General features: G+C 41.0%; 1 protein-coding gene across 1 annotated transcript in view; it reads left to right on the top strand.

Annotated features, from left to right (window-relative positions):
* Window positions 1-17,133, top strand: part of CFAP74 (cilia and flagella associated protein 74) — a gene marked incomplete in the record, with an annotated part of 325,669 nt that overhangs the window by 184,162 nt on the left and 124,374 nt on the right. Inside the window, 1 exon segment of the mRNA XM_073602977.1 lies at window positions 10,027-10,114. Coding sequence (XP_073459078.1) covers window positions 10,027-10,114 — 88 coding nt within the window.

Below are 17,133 nucleotides of genomic sequence, written 5' to 3'. Positions count from 1 at the left end.
TTGTAATATATGTGAGAGGAATGGTGTAGGTTGTTTGTTAGGAGCGTAGTAGGAAATCACCGTGATTGCTGTATCCATTATATAACCCATGAGTATCAGGTATCTACCTTCTGGGTCTTTAATTTCTGATGATAAGGTGAATGGTGTGGATCGGTGAAATGCAATTAGAGTACCCCTTTGTTTGGTACAGGCAGAAGCCGTGTAAATTTGTTGATAAAAAGGAGAAATATATTTTGGAGTAGAATCTTTGGTGAAGTGTGTTTCTTGGAGGCATACTATGTGAGCCTTCTTGTTATGGAAAGTACAGAAGGCTTTGGTCCTTTTTTGAGGGACATTTATTCCCTGAACATTCAGGGAAAGTATATTCAGTGGTGCCATGGCAACAGATCAAATAGTTTTGACTTACTTTTTGTTATGCAGAGCTGACTGCGCAGATCAACCTGTGTGGACTGAAGAGATGAAAAGATAGAAAAGAAACCAGTGAATTCTGGAGTAAAGAGTAAACAAAAAACATATGAGATTAGATGATACATTGTATAAATTATTTTTTGCAAGTAATCACAATTTACCCATGAAAGAGAATAAATATCTCTCTCAGGGGAATAAGTGCCTTCGTCACACTCCCACATAATATGGTTGGGAGAATGAGGAGGGCTAATGGGGGTACACGGATCTTCCGCTTACAGGAGAGAAGTGCTATGTCAAAAGACATCAAAATGATGATTCATTAATTGGAGTGCAGAATATAGTTTTTGTTGAAATTATTTATTCCAGGGTGGTTGTATATGGTTAGTCTTGCCCTAGGCTAAATAATTCAGTTAGAAAGGTACTGTTAATAACTTTGGTATTGATGAAGATAGTTTGAATTATTTTGGGATTTTAACCCTTTTAGAGTAAACAATTACATATTTTATTCATATGTAACTGTTTAGATATGTTAACTCATAAAATTGAGGTTGTATTGCTTCAGATTAGAATAAACAAAAACATAGTTCTAGGAACTAGTTAGGTACTAATATATTTGTTTTAAGAAAAGAAAGAAAAAGCTTCCATTACTTCTGGATTATTGAACATATTTGTCCTAAAAAGTAATAAATCTATTGTTATTACCTGAAAATATATAACTGAACAAGAATTTCCTTGTTTCACTTATATATTCTAAGGCTATATGAATCAGAAGTAATAAGAAATATAACTGGAATGTAACATGATCCCACACAGTGTGTGACTATCAGAATGCAGTTACATTCAGTTATAAATACAGGTTTTTTATAGAGAACCGTCTCTTAGTATAATAAATGAAGAGATATCAGGAATTAGGATGTCAGTCCATTGAATCTTCTTGGTCCATGGATGATGTGGCATAACGGCCTCTTTTGTGAGAATGATGATTCCCATTTTGTTCTGAAATTTTCTGGGTGCTGCCTGAAGGTGAAGATGATGCCATTCTTCTGCGTGTGGGAGTGTTGCTGCTTGTGGGTTCTGTCAGATTTAATTTTAAAAGGGTTTGTTGTAGTTCATCTGCTGATCTGCTTCTGTAAATTGTACCTTGGTAGTTAAATCTGACTGAAAAGGGGAAGCCCCATTGATACATAATGTTGTGGCGTTGCAGTTCCATTAGTTGGGGTTTCATGGATCGTCTTTTAGTAATAGTAAGTTGGGATAGGTCAGCAAAAATTTGATAATTGTGTCCTTGAAAATTAAGTTCCTTTTTTTCTCTTGCAGCAATTAGTATTTGTTCTTTCGTTCTGTAATAATGAAATTTTGTGATTATATCACGTGGGGGTCCATCTTTCTTTTTGGCTGTGAGGGCTCTGTGTACTCTGTCCACTTCTAAACGTTCAATAGGGATATCTGGCTTTAGTTCTTGTAATAGAGCAGTAATAGTAGATTGCAGGTCTGTCACAGTTTCAGGTATTATGCGCAAGTTTGAACGTCTGGCTCTATTTTCGTAATCTTCGAGCTTAGTTTGAAGTATTAAATTCTCTTCTTTTAATTGTTCCAATTCTGTTATATTTTCTTGGGTTGTAATTTCAATTTCATAAATTTTTATTTCTAAGGCTGTGGTGCGGTTTCCCAGCTCTCTTATTTCTTTGGTTAGGCTGTTTGTTATTTGGTCTGAGGTTTGTTTTAAAGCCTTATGAAGCATCTTTTCAAATTGTAATAATATTACTGGGGATGCTGAGGAGGCTTGTGGAGAAGTTTGTGAGAGGATTTGTTCTGTATCTGACTCAAATGGAGAGTCTTGCTGTGACATTTTCTGTCTGTGCTGTATATTGTGAGGTGACTGGAGCTGCTTTAGTTGCAGTGAGTGCCTGTGAGCTCTTTGTGAGGTGATTTTTATTTCTGCCACGGCTTCCTCCCATTACCATATTTCCTGCCCAAACTTTCACAGTTTGCTCCCTGGGGCAAAAAGGTTCAAATGGATACCTTTTGAGCCTGCAGGCTCCGCTTTGTCCTTCTCTTCTCTCCTCAGCGGTGCGGAGCTCTAACAATGCATGTCTGCTCCGCTAGGCTCCGCCTCCTGTCCTACAAACTCATATTTTAAACCTTTCATTAGACAAACATTTAGTTAGCTGTATATTTGCTGCGCAGAATGTCGGACCATTAAAAATTAAATATTTGACCAAAACAATATCTAACTTTGTCTAATAGCACCTTTGCATAAAGCTACAGCTCTGATATGTCGGGATGAACCCTTCATTACTGGGTCCAGCTTGCATAAATATATTACAATGGCTTGTTTTTTTATCACGTTGTTTGTGTAAGAACTCCAGTTTCATGTTTCAAAAAACAACTTTTTCCTGGCAATATTATAACAATACCCTGCGGTCATGGAGAGATGTCCATAAATCCAAAATATTCTTCTGCTCACACCACTGCACTTACAAGGAAAAGGGGCACATCATTTCACAATCCACACATTCTGCTTTGGATTTCAAAAATAAAACAAATAAAAACAAAAGGATCAACAATCTGTATGATGGACCAGAAAGCATTCAAAACTATAAAACAACTGGCTGCAGGTGGCATCTATCCTAACAGGGTGTGTGGACTTGATGTGATGGGTCTGTTATATTTACATTTTATTTATTATTACTCTCACATCATGGACCGCACATCAAGTTATTATCAAGAACCTTAAAATTTCATTTTTGTAGAAAAACTTCTTATGTATCCCATCCATCTTGCCTTTGTTAAATATTATGGTAGCTGTATTCCAAATAACAACCTTAATCTTTTTTTTCTCTCAATGAGGGCTTTTTGTATAAATGTAAAATTACAAAATTGTTATCTTAATCTAAACTAATCCCATTTTTACAAATTTCCCCAATAACCTGGATTTCATTTCCAACCAAATGTTGTCTAAACCAGTTTCAATATATCTATATTATTAATAAAATTGTTAAACTCATATTAGAAATTAATACTCATTATTACTTAATTTTACTTAATTTCCCTTTTTTAAATGCACTGTTTCCACTATCAAAGGATTTTCAATTTGTGTAATACACATGTAACCTTCATTTTACCATGTCTGGAAAACAGATTCAAAATAATTGTAATCACATTGTTTATCATTAGATTCGTTAACCCGGCACATTTTTTTATAAATGTTTTGTCTAAAAAACTGTCCTTCCAGCTTATCACTGACCTCTCATCCCAGCCACATTCTTTCATGAGAGCACAAAGGAGGGGGTCACATCTGCGTATATGACACACACAGGGGATAGAACTAAAGCTCCCAGCATTCACACATACACGAATATCTCTCTAAAATCGCTTACATTATCCCATTTGTACACTACACATGCATATTATTCTCTCACTTTCTTTTATTTTGTTCAGATATCCTTTATTTCTAGCTTCTATGATCAGACGGGCAGCCACAGTGCTTATCCCATGTTCCCTCTCTGACAACATATAAAGTATTCCGTTTTAATTCTCATTTCTCTGTTTTTGATTTTACTAGTTGTAGTGCCTGACCCCAAATTCATCCCACAACTTAACATGAAAATGTCCCTTTCTGTCTAGTGTTATTGTCACCCTTGATCCATCCTACTCACATAGATAGCTGTTTCTCTAGCTGTTGACTCTGCATGATTCTTAGTCCCTGTGGACCTTGGTGGTAACCCAGTTAACCATTGTGGATCACTGTCCGCTTTAACCAATTATCTTTTGGCTCAGTATAGGCAGAACCGCACCTCTGGTGCATATATAGCGCTCCTCTTGCGCTGGGCATTTTTGATGGTCTCTTACCCTTCATTCCCTTAATTTATTGCCCATAATGACTGGCCAGTCTTCTCTACATGTGCCTATACCCTCTTGCCTTTAAACTACTTTATCTAGCAGATGTACTACATATACCTGTGAACAGCACTATTCTTCCCTTTCTTATCCATAACACTCCGATGAACAATAGACAGGGACAGCATAACATATAACCACCAATCAATACAGTTCGATTAAGGGGAGTTAAATGGGTACCCTTTGTCCTGAAAATGCCTTACCGATCAAGGAAGTCTGATAACTCAAATGAAAGCAAAAGGCTTACCTCAGCCGGCTGATTATCAGAAATTCCCGGATCGTCTCAAGCTCCTCGTTTCAGATACTCAGGGTCACCTGGAAACCCCTCCTAGGCAAAGCTCGCCGTGCTGACTTGGTTAAATTGATGATAGGCAACTCCTATCCTCATATTGATTAGTGGTTCCAAATTAATAATAACTACTGCAGTAGGGAACAGACACAAAAGATAGGCTCAGCATCTTTCCAAATAACTGTTCTGCTTTATTATGATGCAATTGAAGGTTTTTATACACATGATTACGTAGGTATCACATTAATATTACAATTGTACGTTTATGGTAACAAGGGGCGTTACATAGGCAGGCCAATTCTTATCAGGACTCGAAAGAATGTAAACGTACTGAAAACATTATTAGTGCTCTGTGCACAGTGAGGGCAGTGTGCAATACATACAAAATAGAATACAATTATATACAGAACTTACAAATTTCCATTACAAGTATATTCCTACTGATTTTTATTTATCTCATGACGTCGGGGTAATTGCTCTTTTCATGTAAATCCTGTGGAGGTCCTAATAATAGATATGCTTGAGGTCAAAAAGAACGATTGTTGTATCAAGGTGACATATGGACAGAGAGATTGCTGTCGAGTTTGAAGTGCAGCCCCCAAGAAGGAGAACAGCTTGTAAATGTTGGGCTGGCGTATGTGTGTTTAATTAACTTTGGATGCAGGTTGAATTTGTACATCAGCATTAGCAGGTGGCATAACAACTGAAGCCAAAATGACTGGTTTTAGTTTCATGTTCTGTGAATCTAAACACATACCGTATGTGTATATCAAGTTTATCAAGAGGAATTTATCACTTAGCACTGGGATTTTTCTTAGTGCAGCACAATGCAAAGACAAATGGGTGGAATATTTAAAATATTAAAAAAAATAAATAAATAAAGCCAAAACCTTTTTCTTTATTATTTTGGATAGAGTTAGGGGAGGGGAGGGTTATACCCCCTCCATTTTTTGTCTATTTTTTTGGGAGGGGGGTTGCTATCTGTGTCCCATTGGGAAGATTTCTCTTGATTTCCTGTCCTGTAGCCACTACAGAAGGTGAGAGGAAATCCCTCCAAAGTTAGGGAAATTTCTAGTTTGTTACCAAGGCAACTCAAAATTTTCTATCACTTTTACTCCTTTTGATAATGGTCACCTGGAGTCTTCGCAGTGGGGTTATAGGCAGCAATCAAGATGCTATCTGTCACCTTGATAAAGGGGCTGCCGTGGCTCCAAAAGATTGGTGATGTATTATGACTATTATTGCACATTTTGCTGTCATTATTTCAGTATAACCTCATTAAAATTGTTGGATCTACTGACTGAGTGCTGGCTTTTTTGTGTTTTTATACAGTATCACTGTTAGCTGTGTGCTCCCAATATGTAGAAGTAACGGTTAGATGCTGGATGGATTTGTTACAAGCAATAAAAACCTGACAGGTGTTCTGATCCTTCTTCACTCTATCCAAAATGTAAAAAAATAGTTTGAGCTTTACTTCTACCCTAATGAAATGTCTGTAATGGATATGAAAGTGGGTGTTGCTATCGGCAAATTCCCACTGTCATTTTTTTTCAGAATTAAAATCCAGACAAAAAGCTAAATAAATAATTGAAATATACAGTGGGGGCAGAAAGTATTCAGACCCCCTTAAATTTTTCACTCTTTGTTATATTGCAGCCATTTGCTAAAATCATTTAAGTTCATTTTTTCCTCATTAATGGACACACAGCACCCCCATATTGACAGAAAAACACAGAATTATTGACATTTTTACAGATTTATTAAAAAAGAAAAACTGAAATATCACATGGTCCTAAGTATTCAGACCCTTTGCTGTGACACTTATATATTTAACTCAGGTGCTGTCCATTTCTTCTGATCATTCTTGAGATGGTTCTACACCTTAATTTGAGTCCAGCTGTGTTTGATTATACTGATTGAACTTAATTAGGAAAGCCACACACCTGTCTATATAAGACCTTACAGCTCAAAGTGCATGTCAGAGCAAATGAGAATCATGAGGTCAAAGGAACTGCCTGAAGTGCTCAGAGACAGAATTGTGGCAAGGCACAGATCTGGCCAAGGTTACAAAAATGTTTTCTGCTGCACTTAAGGTTCCTAAGAGCACAGTGGCCTCCATAATCCTTAAATGGAAGACGTTTGGGACACCAGAACCCTTCCTAGAGCTGGCCGTCTGGCCAAACTGAGCTATCGGGGGAGAAGAGCCTTGGTGAGAGAGATAAAGAAGAACCCAAAGATCACTGTGGCTGAGCTCCAGAGATGCAGTCAGGAGATGGGAGAAAGTTGTAGAAAGTCAACCATCACTGCAGCCCTCCACCAGACGGAAGCCTCTCCTCAGTGCAAGAGACATAAAAGCCCGCATGGAGTTTGCAAAAAAACACCTGAAGGACTCCAAGATGGTGAGAAATAAGATTCTCTGGTCTGATGAGACCAAGATAGAACTTTTTGGCCTTAATTCTAAGCGGTATGTGTGGAGAAAACCAGGCACTGTTCATCACCTGTCCAATACAGTCCCAACAGTGAAGCATGGTGGTGGCAGCATCATGCTGTGGGGGTGTTTTTCAGCTGCAGGGACAGGACGACTGGTTTCAATCGAAGGAAAGATGAATGCGACCAAGTACAGGGATATCCTGGACGAAAACCTTCTCCAGAGTGCTCAGGACCTCAGACTGGGCTGAAGGTTTACCTTCCAACAAGACAATGACCCTAAGCACACAGCTAAAATAACGAAGGAGTGACTTCACAACAACTCCGTGACTGTTCTTGAATGGCCCAGCCAGAGCCCTGACTTAAACCAAATTGAGCATCTCTGTAGAGACCTAAAAATGGCTGTCCACCAACGTTATCTATCCAACCTGACAGAACTGGAGAGGATCTGCAAGGAGGAATGGCAGAGTATCCCCAAATCCAGGTGTGAAAAACTTGTTGCATCTTTCCCAAAAATACTCATGGCTGTATTAAATCAAAAGGGTTCTTCTACTAAATACTGAGCAAAGGGTCTAAATACTTAGGACCATGTGATATTTCTGTTTTTCTTTTTTAATAAATCTGCAAAAATGTCAACAATTCTGTGTTTTTCTGTCAATATGGGGTGCTGTGTGTACATTAATGAGGAAAAAAATGAACTTAAATGATTTTAGCAAATGGCTGCAATATAACAAAGAGTGAAAAATTTAAGAGGGTCTGAATACTTTCTGTCCCCGCTGTATATATAATTTACATACCCTGGCAGAATTTATGATTTCTTGGCCATTTTTCAGAGAATATGAATGATAACACAAAAACTTTTTTTTCACTTATGGTGTTTGGCTGAAGCCATTTTTTATCAGTCGACTGTGTTTACTCTTTTTAAATCATAATGAAAACAGAAACTACCCAAATGACCCTGATCAAATGTTTACATACCCTGGTGATTTTGGCCTGATAACATGCAAACAAGTTGACACAAAGGGGTTTGAATGGCTATTAAAGGTAGCCATCCTCACCTGTGATCTGTTTGCTTGTAATTAGTGTGTGTGTATAAAAGGTCAATGAGTTTCTGGACTCCTGACAGACTCTTGCATCTTTCATCCAGTGCTGCACTGACGTTTCTGGATTCTGAGTCATGGGGAAAACAAAAGAATTGTCAAAGGATCTGCGGGAAAAGGTAGTTGAACTGTATAAGACAGAAAAGGGCTATAAAAAAAATATCCAAGGAACTGAGAATGCCAATCAGCAGCGTTCAAACTCTAATCAAGAAGTGGAAAATGAGGGGTTCTGTTGAAACCAAACCACGGTCAGGTAGACCAACTAAAATGTCAGCCACAACTGCCAGGAAAATTGTTCGGGAGCTCCGCTCTACTGGGGATTTCTATACTATTCTTCTAACAGGGACACAACAGTGTTAATAATAGGCTTTTAGCAGAGTGGGTGAATGCTAGAACCTATATTGGCTTCCTTTTTGCTGCCTATGTCCCTGTTGGGATTTCTGCTCACTTCCTGTCCCAAGGATCACATTGACAGCATTGGAAAGCTCTGACAGAGGATACTTCTTTATCCAAAACTAAACAAAAAGTTTTAGCTTGAGTTCTGGTTTAACTTTCTTTATGGAACATTTTTTTGCTTCAAGTAATTTTATTTATTTTATAATATAATAAAGAGCATTATAAAGTAAAAGCAAAATTCCAAACACAGGGACCAAAATTAAAAACGTTTGGGGCGGTTTTCAGGTGCTTTAGCACTGAAAATAGCCTCTGCTAGGCGCTTGAAAACAGCCTCCCATTAATTCCAGTTACATTTCACACTTGGGCGGTGCGCTTGCAGGAAGTTAGGAAAAGCCCTGCAAGCAGCATCTTTGGGGCAGTTTGAGAGCGCTGTATTTAGCGCTCCCAAAATGCCCTGCCCATTGGAATTAATGGGCAGCGCCTGAAAAGCGCTTTCAAAGCAGTGCAAAATGGTTAAAAGTGCCCCGCTAGTGGCTTAAACAGTGCTAAAACAAGCATCGCTTTACCGCAAACGCGGCTGCGGCCCCAGTGTAAAAGGTGTCTAACTACTACCCTGTTTCCCTGAAAATAAGACCTAGCGTGATTGTCGGTGATGGCTGCAATATAAGCCCTACCCCCCAAATAAGCCCTAGTTAAAGTCCTTGTAGGTCTTATTTATAGCGTAGAGCTTATTTTTATGGAAAAAGGGTAGGGCTTATTTGGGGGGTGGGGCTTATATTGCAGCCATCACTGACTATCACGCTAGGTCTTATTTTCTGGGAAACAGGGTAGGCTGGGGATGCCTAAAACTTTACTTCTGGCTCTGAGCATGCATGAAAGGCAGTGAACCCATCACACAAGCCGGAAATCTTGCTAGGGGCATGATACACAAAAACAATGTACATGAAGCCCGCAGAAATGTGTTATTTGGGTTACAGAGTAGCCAATTGTAATTTTTTGGTTGTTTTTAGATTATTACGTTTTGCCACAGATTTAAATGGAAAGATCATTTTAATAATGTTAAATTACAAAATGCTTTGTATGGCAAATCAGCAAATCTATATGAGTTGACTTTTCATAAAGCTGAATTAAATGCAAACAGCTAAAAATCAAGATAAAATTCTTATATGGGGGTATTTTGAGAGCTTGTGTTGTTGGGAGTTGTTTTTCTGCATTTGACAAGCATTTGGAACACATGCCAAAGACAGGTCAGCAAAATGCCATTGACTTAAATTGAGTAGTGCACATGGCATTTCAGAGGCTGTGTTTGGCCTGTTTGTGTCGCATTGTGTTTCTTTGGACACAGCATGTCTTATGAAAGTGCATTCCTTGTCATACATTTTAGTATGATGGCAAAGATAGATCATAGGTTAGTATGGCAAGCATGTAAAATCTAGTCAGTTAACAGCTATATAGGATTCTAAAGTTTGTACACTTGTGGTGACATATAATTCATTTGTTTTTCAGACACTCTCTTTTTGAAGATGCCGGTGAATATTTTGATAAAGAGACTGGAGTATTGGAGGTTCCTGTGACAATATCAGTGGTTGATCAGGTCAGCTCAAAAATGAATTTTAAATAAAAATAAGGGTTTTTGTACAAGGGCACACTTGTTATTGCCAGGTTCTACTGTATATGCTCTGTTCTTCAAAGAGTGAGTAGATTTCTCAACCTCTGTCAGATTTTGCGTGGCCATTGGTAGCATTTCCCCTCACTTCAAATAGGGCAATAAACAGCTCTACCCATGTGCATTTTTACTTTGCTAAATTACTTTGCTAAATTTAAATTGAATTGAACAGTTCCCATTTGTTGGATTTGGTGCAGACACACACTGAAGGTCTTCAACTGCCTTAAGTGAGTCGCAACTTCTGATTCATTGCTGTATCTTTAAGGAGGATGGGGCTACATCCAAGGTGAGACCTCTTACACTGTATCCACTAATGTATGTGTGCTTGGGCGTTCTTCAAATTTGCAGCCTTTATTTACCCTAATGAGCTGCGGGCCAGGCCTGAGCTCAACTCTACTGGGGAGTTCTATGCTATTCTTCCAACAGGGACACAACGGTGTTAATAATAGGCTTTTACCAGAGTGAGGGAAGTCTAGAACCTATATGGGCTACCTTTTTGCTGCCTATGTCCCTGTTGGGGATTTCTGCTCACTTTCTGTCCCAAGGACCACATTGTCAGCATTGTAAAGCCCAAAACCTGACAGAGGATACTTCTTTATCCAAAACTAAACAAAAAGTTTTAGCTTGAGTCCTGGTTTAACTTTCTTGATGGAACACTTTTTTTGCTTCAAGTAATTTTATTTATTTTATAATATAATAAACAGCATAACAAAGTAAAAGCAAAATTCCAAACACAGGGACCAAAATAAAAACTCCAGCTTTTGTGTGCCCCTTCCTTGAAGCACATCCTCCCATCTATTAAGGAAACAAACCTCAGACATACTTGAAATCCTAAGGCCTACATATTGGTGTCACATGCCCCCCTTCTTCTAGTTCATCACGGTCCTTACATTTGGACAGCATTTTGCTCATGTAATGATGTGTGAGCACTGTTCTGTTTGGAAGCACTGTAAGCCCAGGCCAGCTTAATGACTTACTCCCTGGTTGTTTGCCTATTACTGCCTGGGCTTACAGGAAGTTGGTCGGATGATGATGAACACCATTTAACAAGGGAGAGGTGCAAATTAGAAACTAACTCTAGCTTTTGTGTGCCCCTTCCCTGAAGCACATCCTTCCATCTATTAAGGAAAAAAAACTCATACTGTGCATACTTCAAACTGATTACGTAATTTCACAGGTCCCCCTTCCTCTAGTTTGGCATAGTCCTTACTTTTGGACAGCATTTTGCTCATGTAGGGAAGTGGGTTGGGTGATGATGAACATCATTTAGCATGGAAGATGAGCTGCAATGGACTTCAGAGCAGTAAGTCTATGAGGGGCATAGTTGTCGAGAAGCTGAGTATTGTGGCAAAAACTGCTCTTTATATTTGAACACATGCTTGTCTTTTTTTTTTTTTATTTCTCTTTTTAAAAAATTGGGCTTTAAGAAAAAAGAAATGACAAACAGGGGGGCGTGGCCTGACACGGACCATGATGGATGCCTGAAGCCTGAGCTCCACGCCTCTGACGGGATCTGAAGCAACTGTACGTCACGATCCGACCCCCATTCCGGTCACACGGAGGGGGGAAGACAGCAGGACCATTCCGGGCATGTCTAGAAGGCGGAATAAGCCGCCAGCACCTCGCCGCCTCATGGACTACTATCCCCCTGCAGCCATGAACGAAGCCCAAGATGGCGCCGACGCCGGGAACATCACCTCAGGAGCGTCCCGCACTGCACACTCTGAGGCACAGCTGGCAGCTCCCCCTCAGGAAGATCTCCTGTTCCAGCCACCTGATCTCTCTCACAGGGAGGACATGGATACCCTCCCATCGCCAGACGTCTCCTCCTCGCAACATGGCACAGATAGAGGTAAGAGACTGGCATCTTCCCCAGCCATCTCCCCTAGTAAGGAGCCTCAATATAAAAGACATCAATGGGCTGACAGGGACCTTGACACAGCACACACCCCAGCTCTAGCGACCATCCCTGCATCTGACAGCCCTGTGACAGAATCAATGCTGAAAGCCATGCTCCTTACCCTGCAAAGAGACCTACACAGAGAACTGCAACTCTCTGTCTCTCAGATACATGGCAGGGTAGATCACCTGGAGGAGAGAACGACTGTACTTGAGGACAATATGCAGGACCACGTCAGGGCCCACAATGAACTACTGGACGCATATGAACATCATGCGTCTGAAATACACCATATGAAGCTGAAATTAGCAGATTTGGAAGACCGTTCCAGAAGGAACAATATTAAATTCAGGGGTGTTCCCGAATCTGTTAAGCCGAATGAAATCACTTCCTACCTACAACAGATGTTCTCCAGTTTACTACCTCGCTTAAACGCACGAGATATCACGATTGATAGAGCACACAGAATCGCCAAGCCAGCACACCTCCCCCCTGACACCCCCAGGGACATACTAGCGAGAGTGCATTACTTTCAGGTTAAGGAGCAGATACTACAAATTGCCAAAACCACTAAACCGCTGCCAGCACCATATACAAATGTCCTCATGTTTAGTGACCTCTCCAAGGCCACAATGGAGATGAGAAGAGCATTCACCCCTGTAACCTCGGTGTTACAGGAGAAGAAAATTACATATAAATGGGGTTTCCTTACCAAGCTACTGGTAACCTACCAGCAACAGATAATTCCCATCCTCACTCCCAAAGATGGGTACAAAAAGCTGACCAATTGGGGATTTCTGCCCGTATCTGCCAACCAAAACGAATACAGGGGCTCCTACTCGCGTCCTCCGCCAGCACGGAACGGAACACACGATCCAGGCGAGGTCCGTAACAACAAGAAGGCCTTCGGTCCTCTGCACCACTAGGATCCCTGATGGGCGCAGTTACAGAACCACATCCACTCCCTAAGGTTATAGTGTGCCAAGCACACTGATATAATTGTTTTGTTGACTTTCTGTTCTTGATATATATATAGATTTTCTCTTTTTTTTGGTTCTCTTAATATTGTTTACGCGTTCATACCGAACGTAAGATCTACTCACCGTTTGACCTACTTGTGCATTGTACCACCTCTGACAGTCCCGAGTACCTTCAACAGGTGTCTCTAGTACGATTTTTGTGTATAACAGCCATACTCTGTATACTTACCTACTCTATCGTTTGTTTCCTATATAGTCAGGGTGAACAGAAGAGGTGTGGAATCTCGCTCCTTTCATCATCCACCCAGGTCACTCCCCACTATGCCATCACGCTGACGTATTTTGCGTACAAGAAACGCATTTCACTAAAGATAGCTCCCCAAAATGCTCGCACAAGCGTTACCCACACTGCTTTTTTGCCAGTGCCCCCACCAAAAAAAGGGGAGTAATGATAGCGATTAGTTCCTCTGTCTCCTTTCAGCTACACCACTGTGAGACTGACGAAGACGGCAGGTACCTGATTCTCTCTGCAACGATTGAAAACCAACGTCTCACCCCGGTAAATCTATACGCCCCTAACACTGGCCAAAAGAAATTTTTCAACACACTGATCTCCAAACTGATACCGTATATTTCTAACCCAGTGATATTATGTGGAGACTTTAATGGAATCGTTGACATATCCCTAGACACCTCCAACCCAACTAAACGTAGGCCCTCTGCCTTGTCCTCCTTTCTACACAAAGAAGACCTCTATGACCCTTGGAGATGTACCCATGATACAGAGCGAGATTACACCTTCTTCTCCAGCCCCCAGCAGTCTTACTCTCGGATCGATATGTTCCTCACAGATAAATTTCTCCTCCAATCGATCACTGAAGCACGCATAGGTACAATCACGTGGTCGGATCACGCGCCCATATCCATCACGCTATTCAATTGCAAAAAGACTACAAGTCATAACATTTGGAGACTAAACACATCCCTCCTTACCAACCCATCCTTTGAGGATGAGCTTCGGTCCGAGATTGAGACCTACTTTGATAATAATGTACATTCTCTTGCTGACCAATCTATTGTTTGGCATGCGCACAAAGCTTTCTCACGGGGCCTCCTTATTAAATACGGAGCACAAACTAAAAAACAACAAATGGCCACCACGGAAACATTACTACAACAGATCAGAGCATTAGAACATGCCAATAAACAAACTCCATCTGACAAACTATCCCTAGACCTCAAAAATCTAAGATACGACCTTAGCGAACACCTCCACAAAAAATTTGATTATTACGTTAAACGCCTTAGGCTACAATATTACTCCTCAGCCAACAAGTCAGGAGCGTTCCTGGCCAAGCAACTGCAAAAACACCGAGCCAATAATAAGATACAATACTTATCCAACTCCCAAGGTAAAAAAGTTCATAATCCTCTAGATATAGCGAACAAATTTTGTGCCTTTTACGCCAAACTTTACAATTTCAAAGACCTAGACCAAGAAACCAAGCCAAAATTAGAAGATATAGATGCGTTTCTCTCCTCTATTCACCTTCCCTCAATATCCACCGAGCAACTAGACTCCATCTCTATGCCTTTCTCCCCCGAGGAAGTCCGCATGGCCATCAAACGATTACCCCTACACAAGGCCCCGGGACCTGATGGATTCCCAAACGAATATCACAAACACTTTTCTGACGTGATCACCCCGCACTTATGCACCACCTTTAACCAGTATACTCATACAGGAAAAATCCCCACAGAAGCCCTGGAAGCCCTCATTGTCACCATACCCAAACCAGGCAAACCCCCTGATAACCCAGCCAATTACCGCCCGATCTCACTCTTGAATACTGATACCAAGATATATGCAAAATTACTAGCCCAACGTTTATACAAAGTCATCCCCCTCATCATTCACCCGGACCAAGTCGGATTTGTACCCGGCAGGCAGGCCTCCGATGGTACCAGACGCCTTATTGATTTGATCCAATGGGTGGAACACAGTCAAACGCCTTCTCTCTTTCTCTCACTGGACGCAGAGAAGGTGTTTGACAGGGTGCACTGGACATATATGGAAAAAGTCATGTCCAAGTTCGGACTGACAGGAAACATCCTCCAGTGCCCGAGTATGGACCTCAGGCATAATATCAGACCCCTTTCTCATCACTAATGGCACTAGGCAGGGATGCCCACTTTCCCCCCTGATTTTTGCCATGGTGATGGAACCACTTGCGCAAGCCATTAGATCCACGCCAGCAATATTCGGCATCACTGTAGGGGATGTTGAACATAAAATTGGTCTTTACGCGGACGATGTTATTATTACCCTCACAAAGCCCCGATCCTCCCTTCCCAATATCCAAAAGACTTTGGAACAGTTTAGCTCAGTCTCTCTATATAAAATAAATCACAGCAAATCCACCATGCTGAACCTAGGGATAGATCCTCAAACTACACATCATATCTCGACAAACACACCTTTCACTTGGGCTAAAAACTCCTCGCTCCCATACCTGGGAATTCAACTAACCTTCCTAAGTAAATCTATGCTTCAACTAAACTATGCAGCCCTACAAGAAAAGCTTCTGCGCATCTCCAAAGATATGTGTAACTATACTGTTTCTTGGGCCGGTAGAATAGCTCAAGCCAAAATGTGTCTACTGCCACATATTTTATATATGTTTCGCACGCTCCCCTTACCTATGCTACCCCAACAACTGGCGCAGTTACAAGGTATACTCAATGCACACATTTGGCAACGTAAACATCCCAGGCTCAAAAGAGACATTTTCTTATCTCTTGTACAAAATGGAGGAATGGGAGCCCCCAACGTCCACGCATACTACAAGGCAGTTATACTGGATCAACTACAGGAATGGTGGTCGCCCACCTCGACCAAGACATGGACACAAATCGAAACCGTGGCTCTCAACGCAAATCCGCAACACACCCTAATGGCTGCGCTACTCAGCTTGCAACCACATAAGCACTTCCTACTTTCGGTAACTGCAGCCATGCGAGTGTGGTCGGCCACTGCACAAAAATCCAAAGGCATACCCAAATCTATCCTTTCTAAACTACATATTCAAGCTCTAGAGTTGATCTCTCCTAATTTATCCCTTAAGGCATGGATACAAAAAGGACTCACCAACCTGGGACAACTCATTTCTACATCTGGACCACACCCATTCCCACATCTACAACAAACTTTTGACCTGCCTGCCAATACCTCTTTTTTATATATGAAGCTCCGATCTATCCTCGCTAAAGTTGATATCACAGTATGTGAATCCCAACTGGCTGACATCCTGAAATTTTACAATACCCCTAATCCAGCAGTTAAAGGCATTGCATGGATATACAAGTTGTTAACAACGCTCTCCGAAGATCACACCTCTTCATCCATCACATTTTGGTCCACCTTCACAAACTCTCCACCAAAGCCCCCACTGTGGCACAAAGCCCTGACCATCCCTCTTCGAGCTTCAAAATGCATCTCTCATTGGGAATCGACACAAAAACTATTTCATAAGTGGTACTTCACCCCAGCCAGATTGGCAAATATTTACCCAGCTACCTCCTCTCAATGCTGGAGAAACTGTACAGGAAAAGGCACCCTGCGGCACTTATGGTGGGACTGCCCTAACATCCACAAGTACTGGAAGGAGGTCTCTGTCCTCATCTCACAGCTCTGCAAAATCCCTTTGCCTTTATCCCCAGTGGACCTCCTCCTGGGTCTTAACATCCCCAATTGGCCCAAAAATGTCAGAGTTCTGGCGACTCATATACTCATTGCAGCTCGATTAGCTCTAGCGAAAAAATGGAAAGCCTCACAACCCCCCTCTGGATCGGAACTCATCGCTCTACTAAACAACCACTTCCAAATGGAATCCTCCTTTGCTAAGGCCAACATGTCTACCGAAACGTTTCGTCTCAACTGGGAACCATGACAATGACCCAAGGAGTACCACAATACCTTGATTGTCTCTTTTTTTTCCTTTTTTTTTTTTTTTTATATAAGATGAGAAATATCTGATGTTACTAATCTTTAACCCCCGCAGAATGCT

The sequence above is a fragment of the Aquarana catesbeiana genome, linkage group LG10 (assembly GCF_042186555.1).
Source record: "Aquarana catesbeiana isolate 2022-GZ linkage group LG10, ASM4218655v1, whole genome shotgun sequence".
NCBI classification, from domain to species: Eukaryota; Metazoa; Chordata; class Amphibia; order Anura; family Ranidae; genus Aquarana; species Aquarana catesbeiana.
Note: the sequence above shows the minus strand (reverse complement) of the source record. Positions and strands in the feature narration are given on the sequence as shown.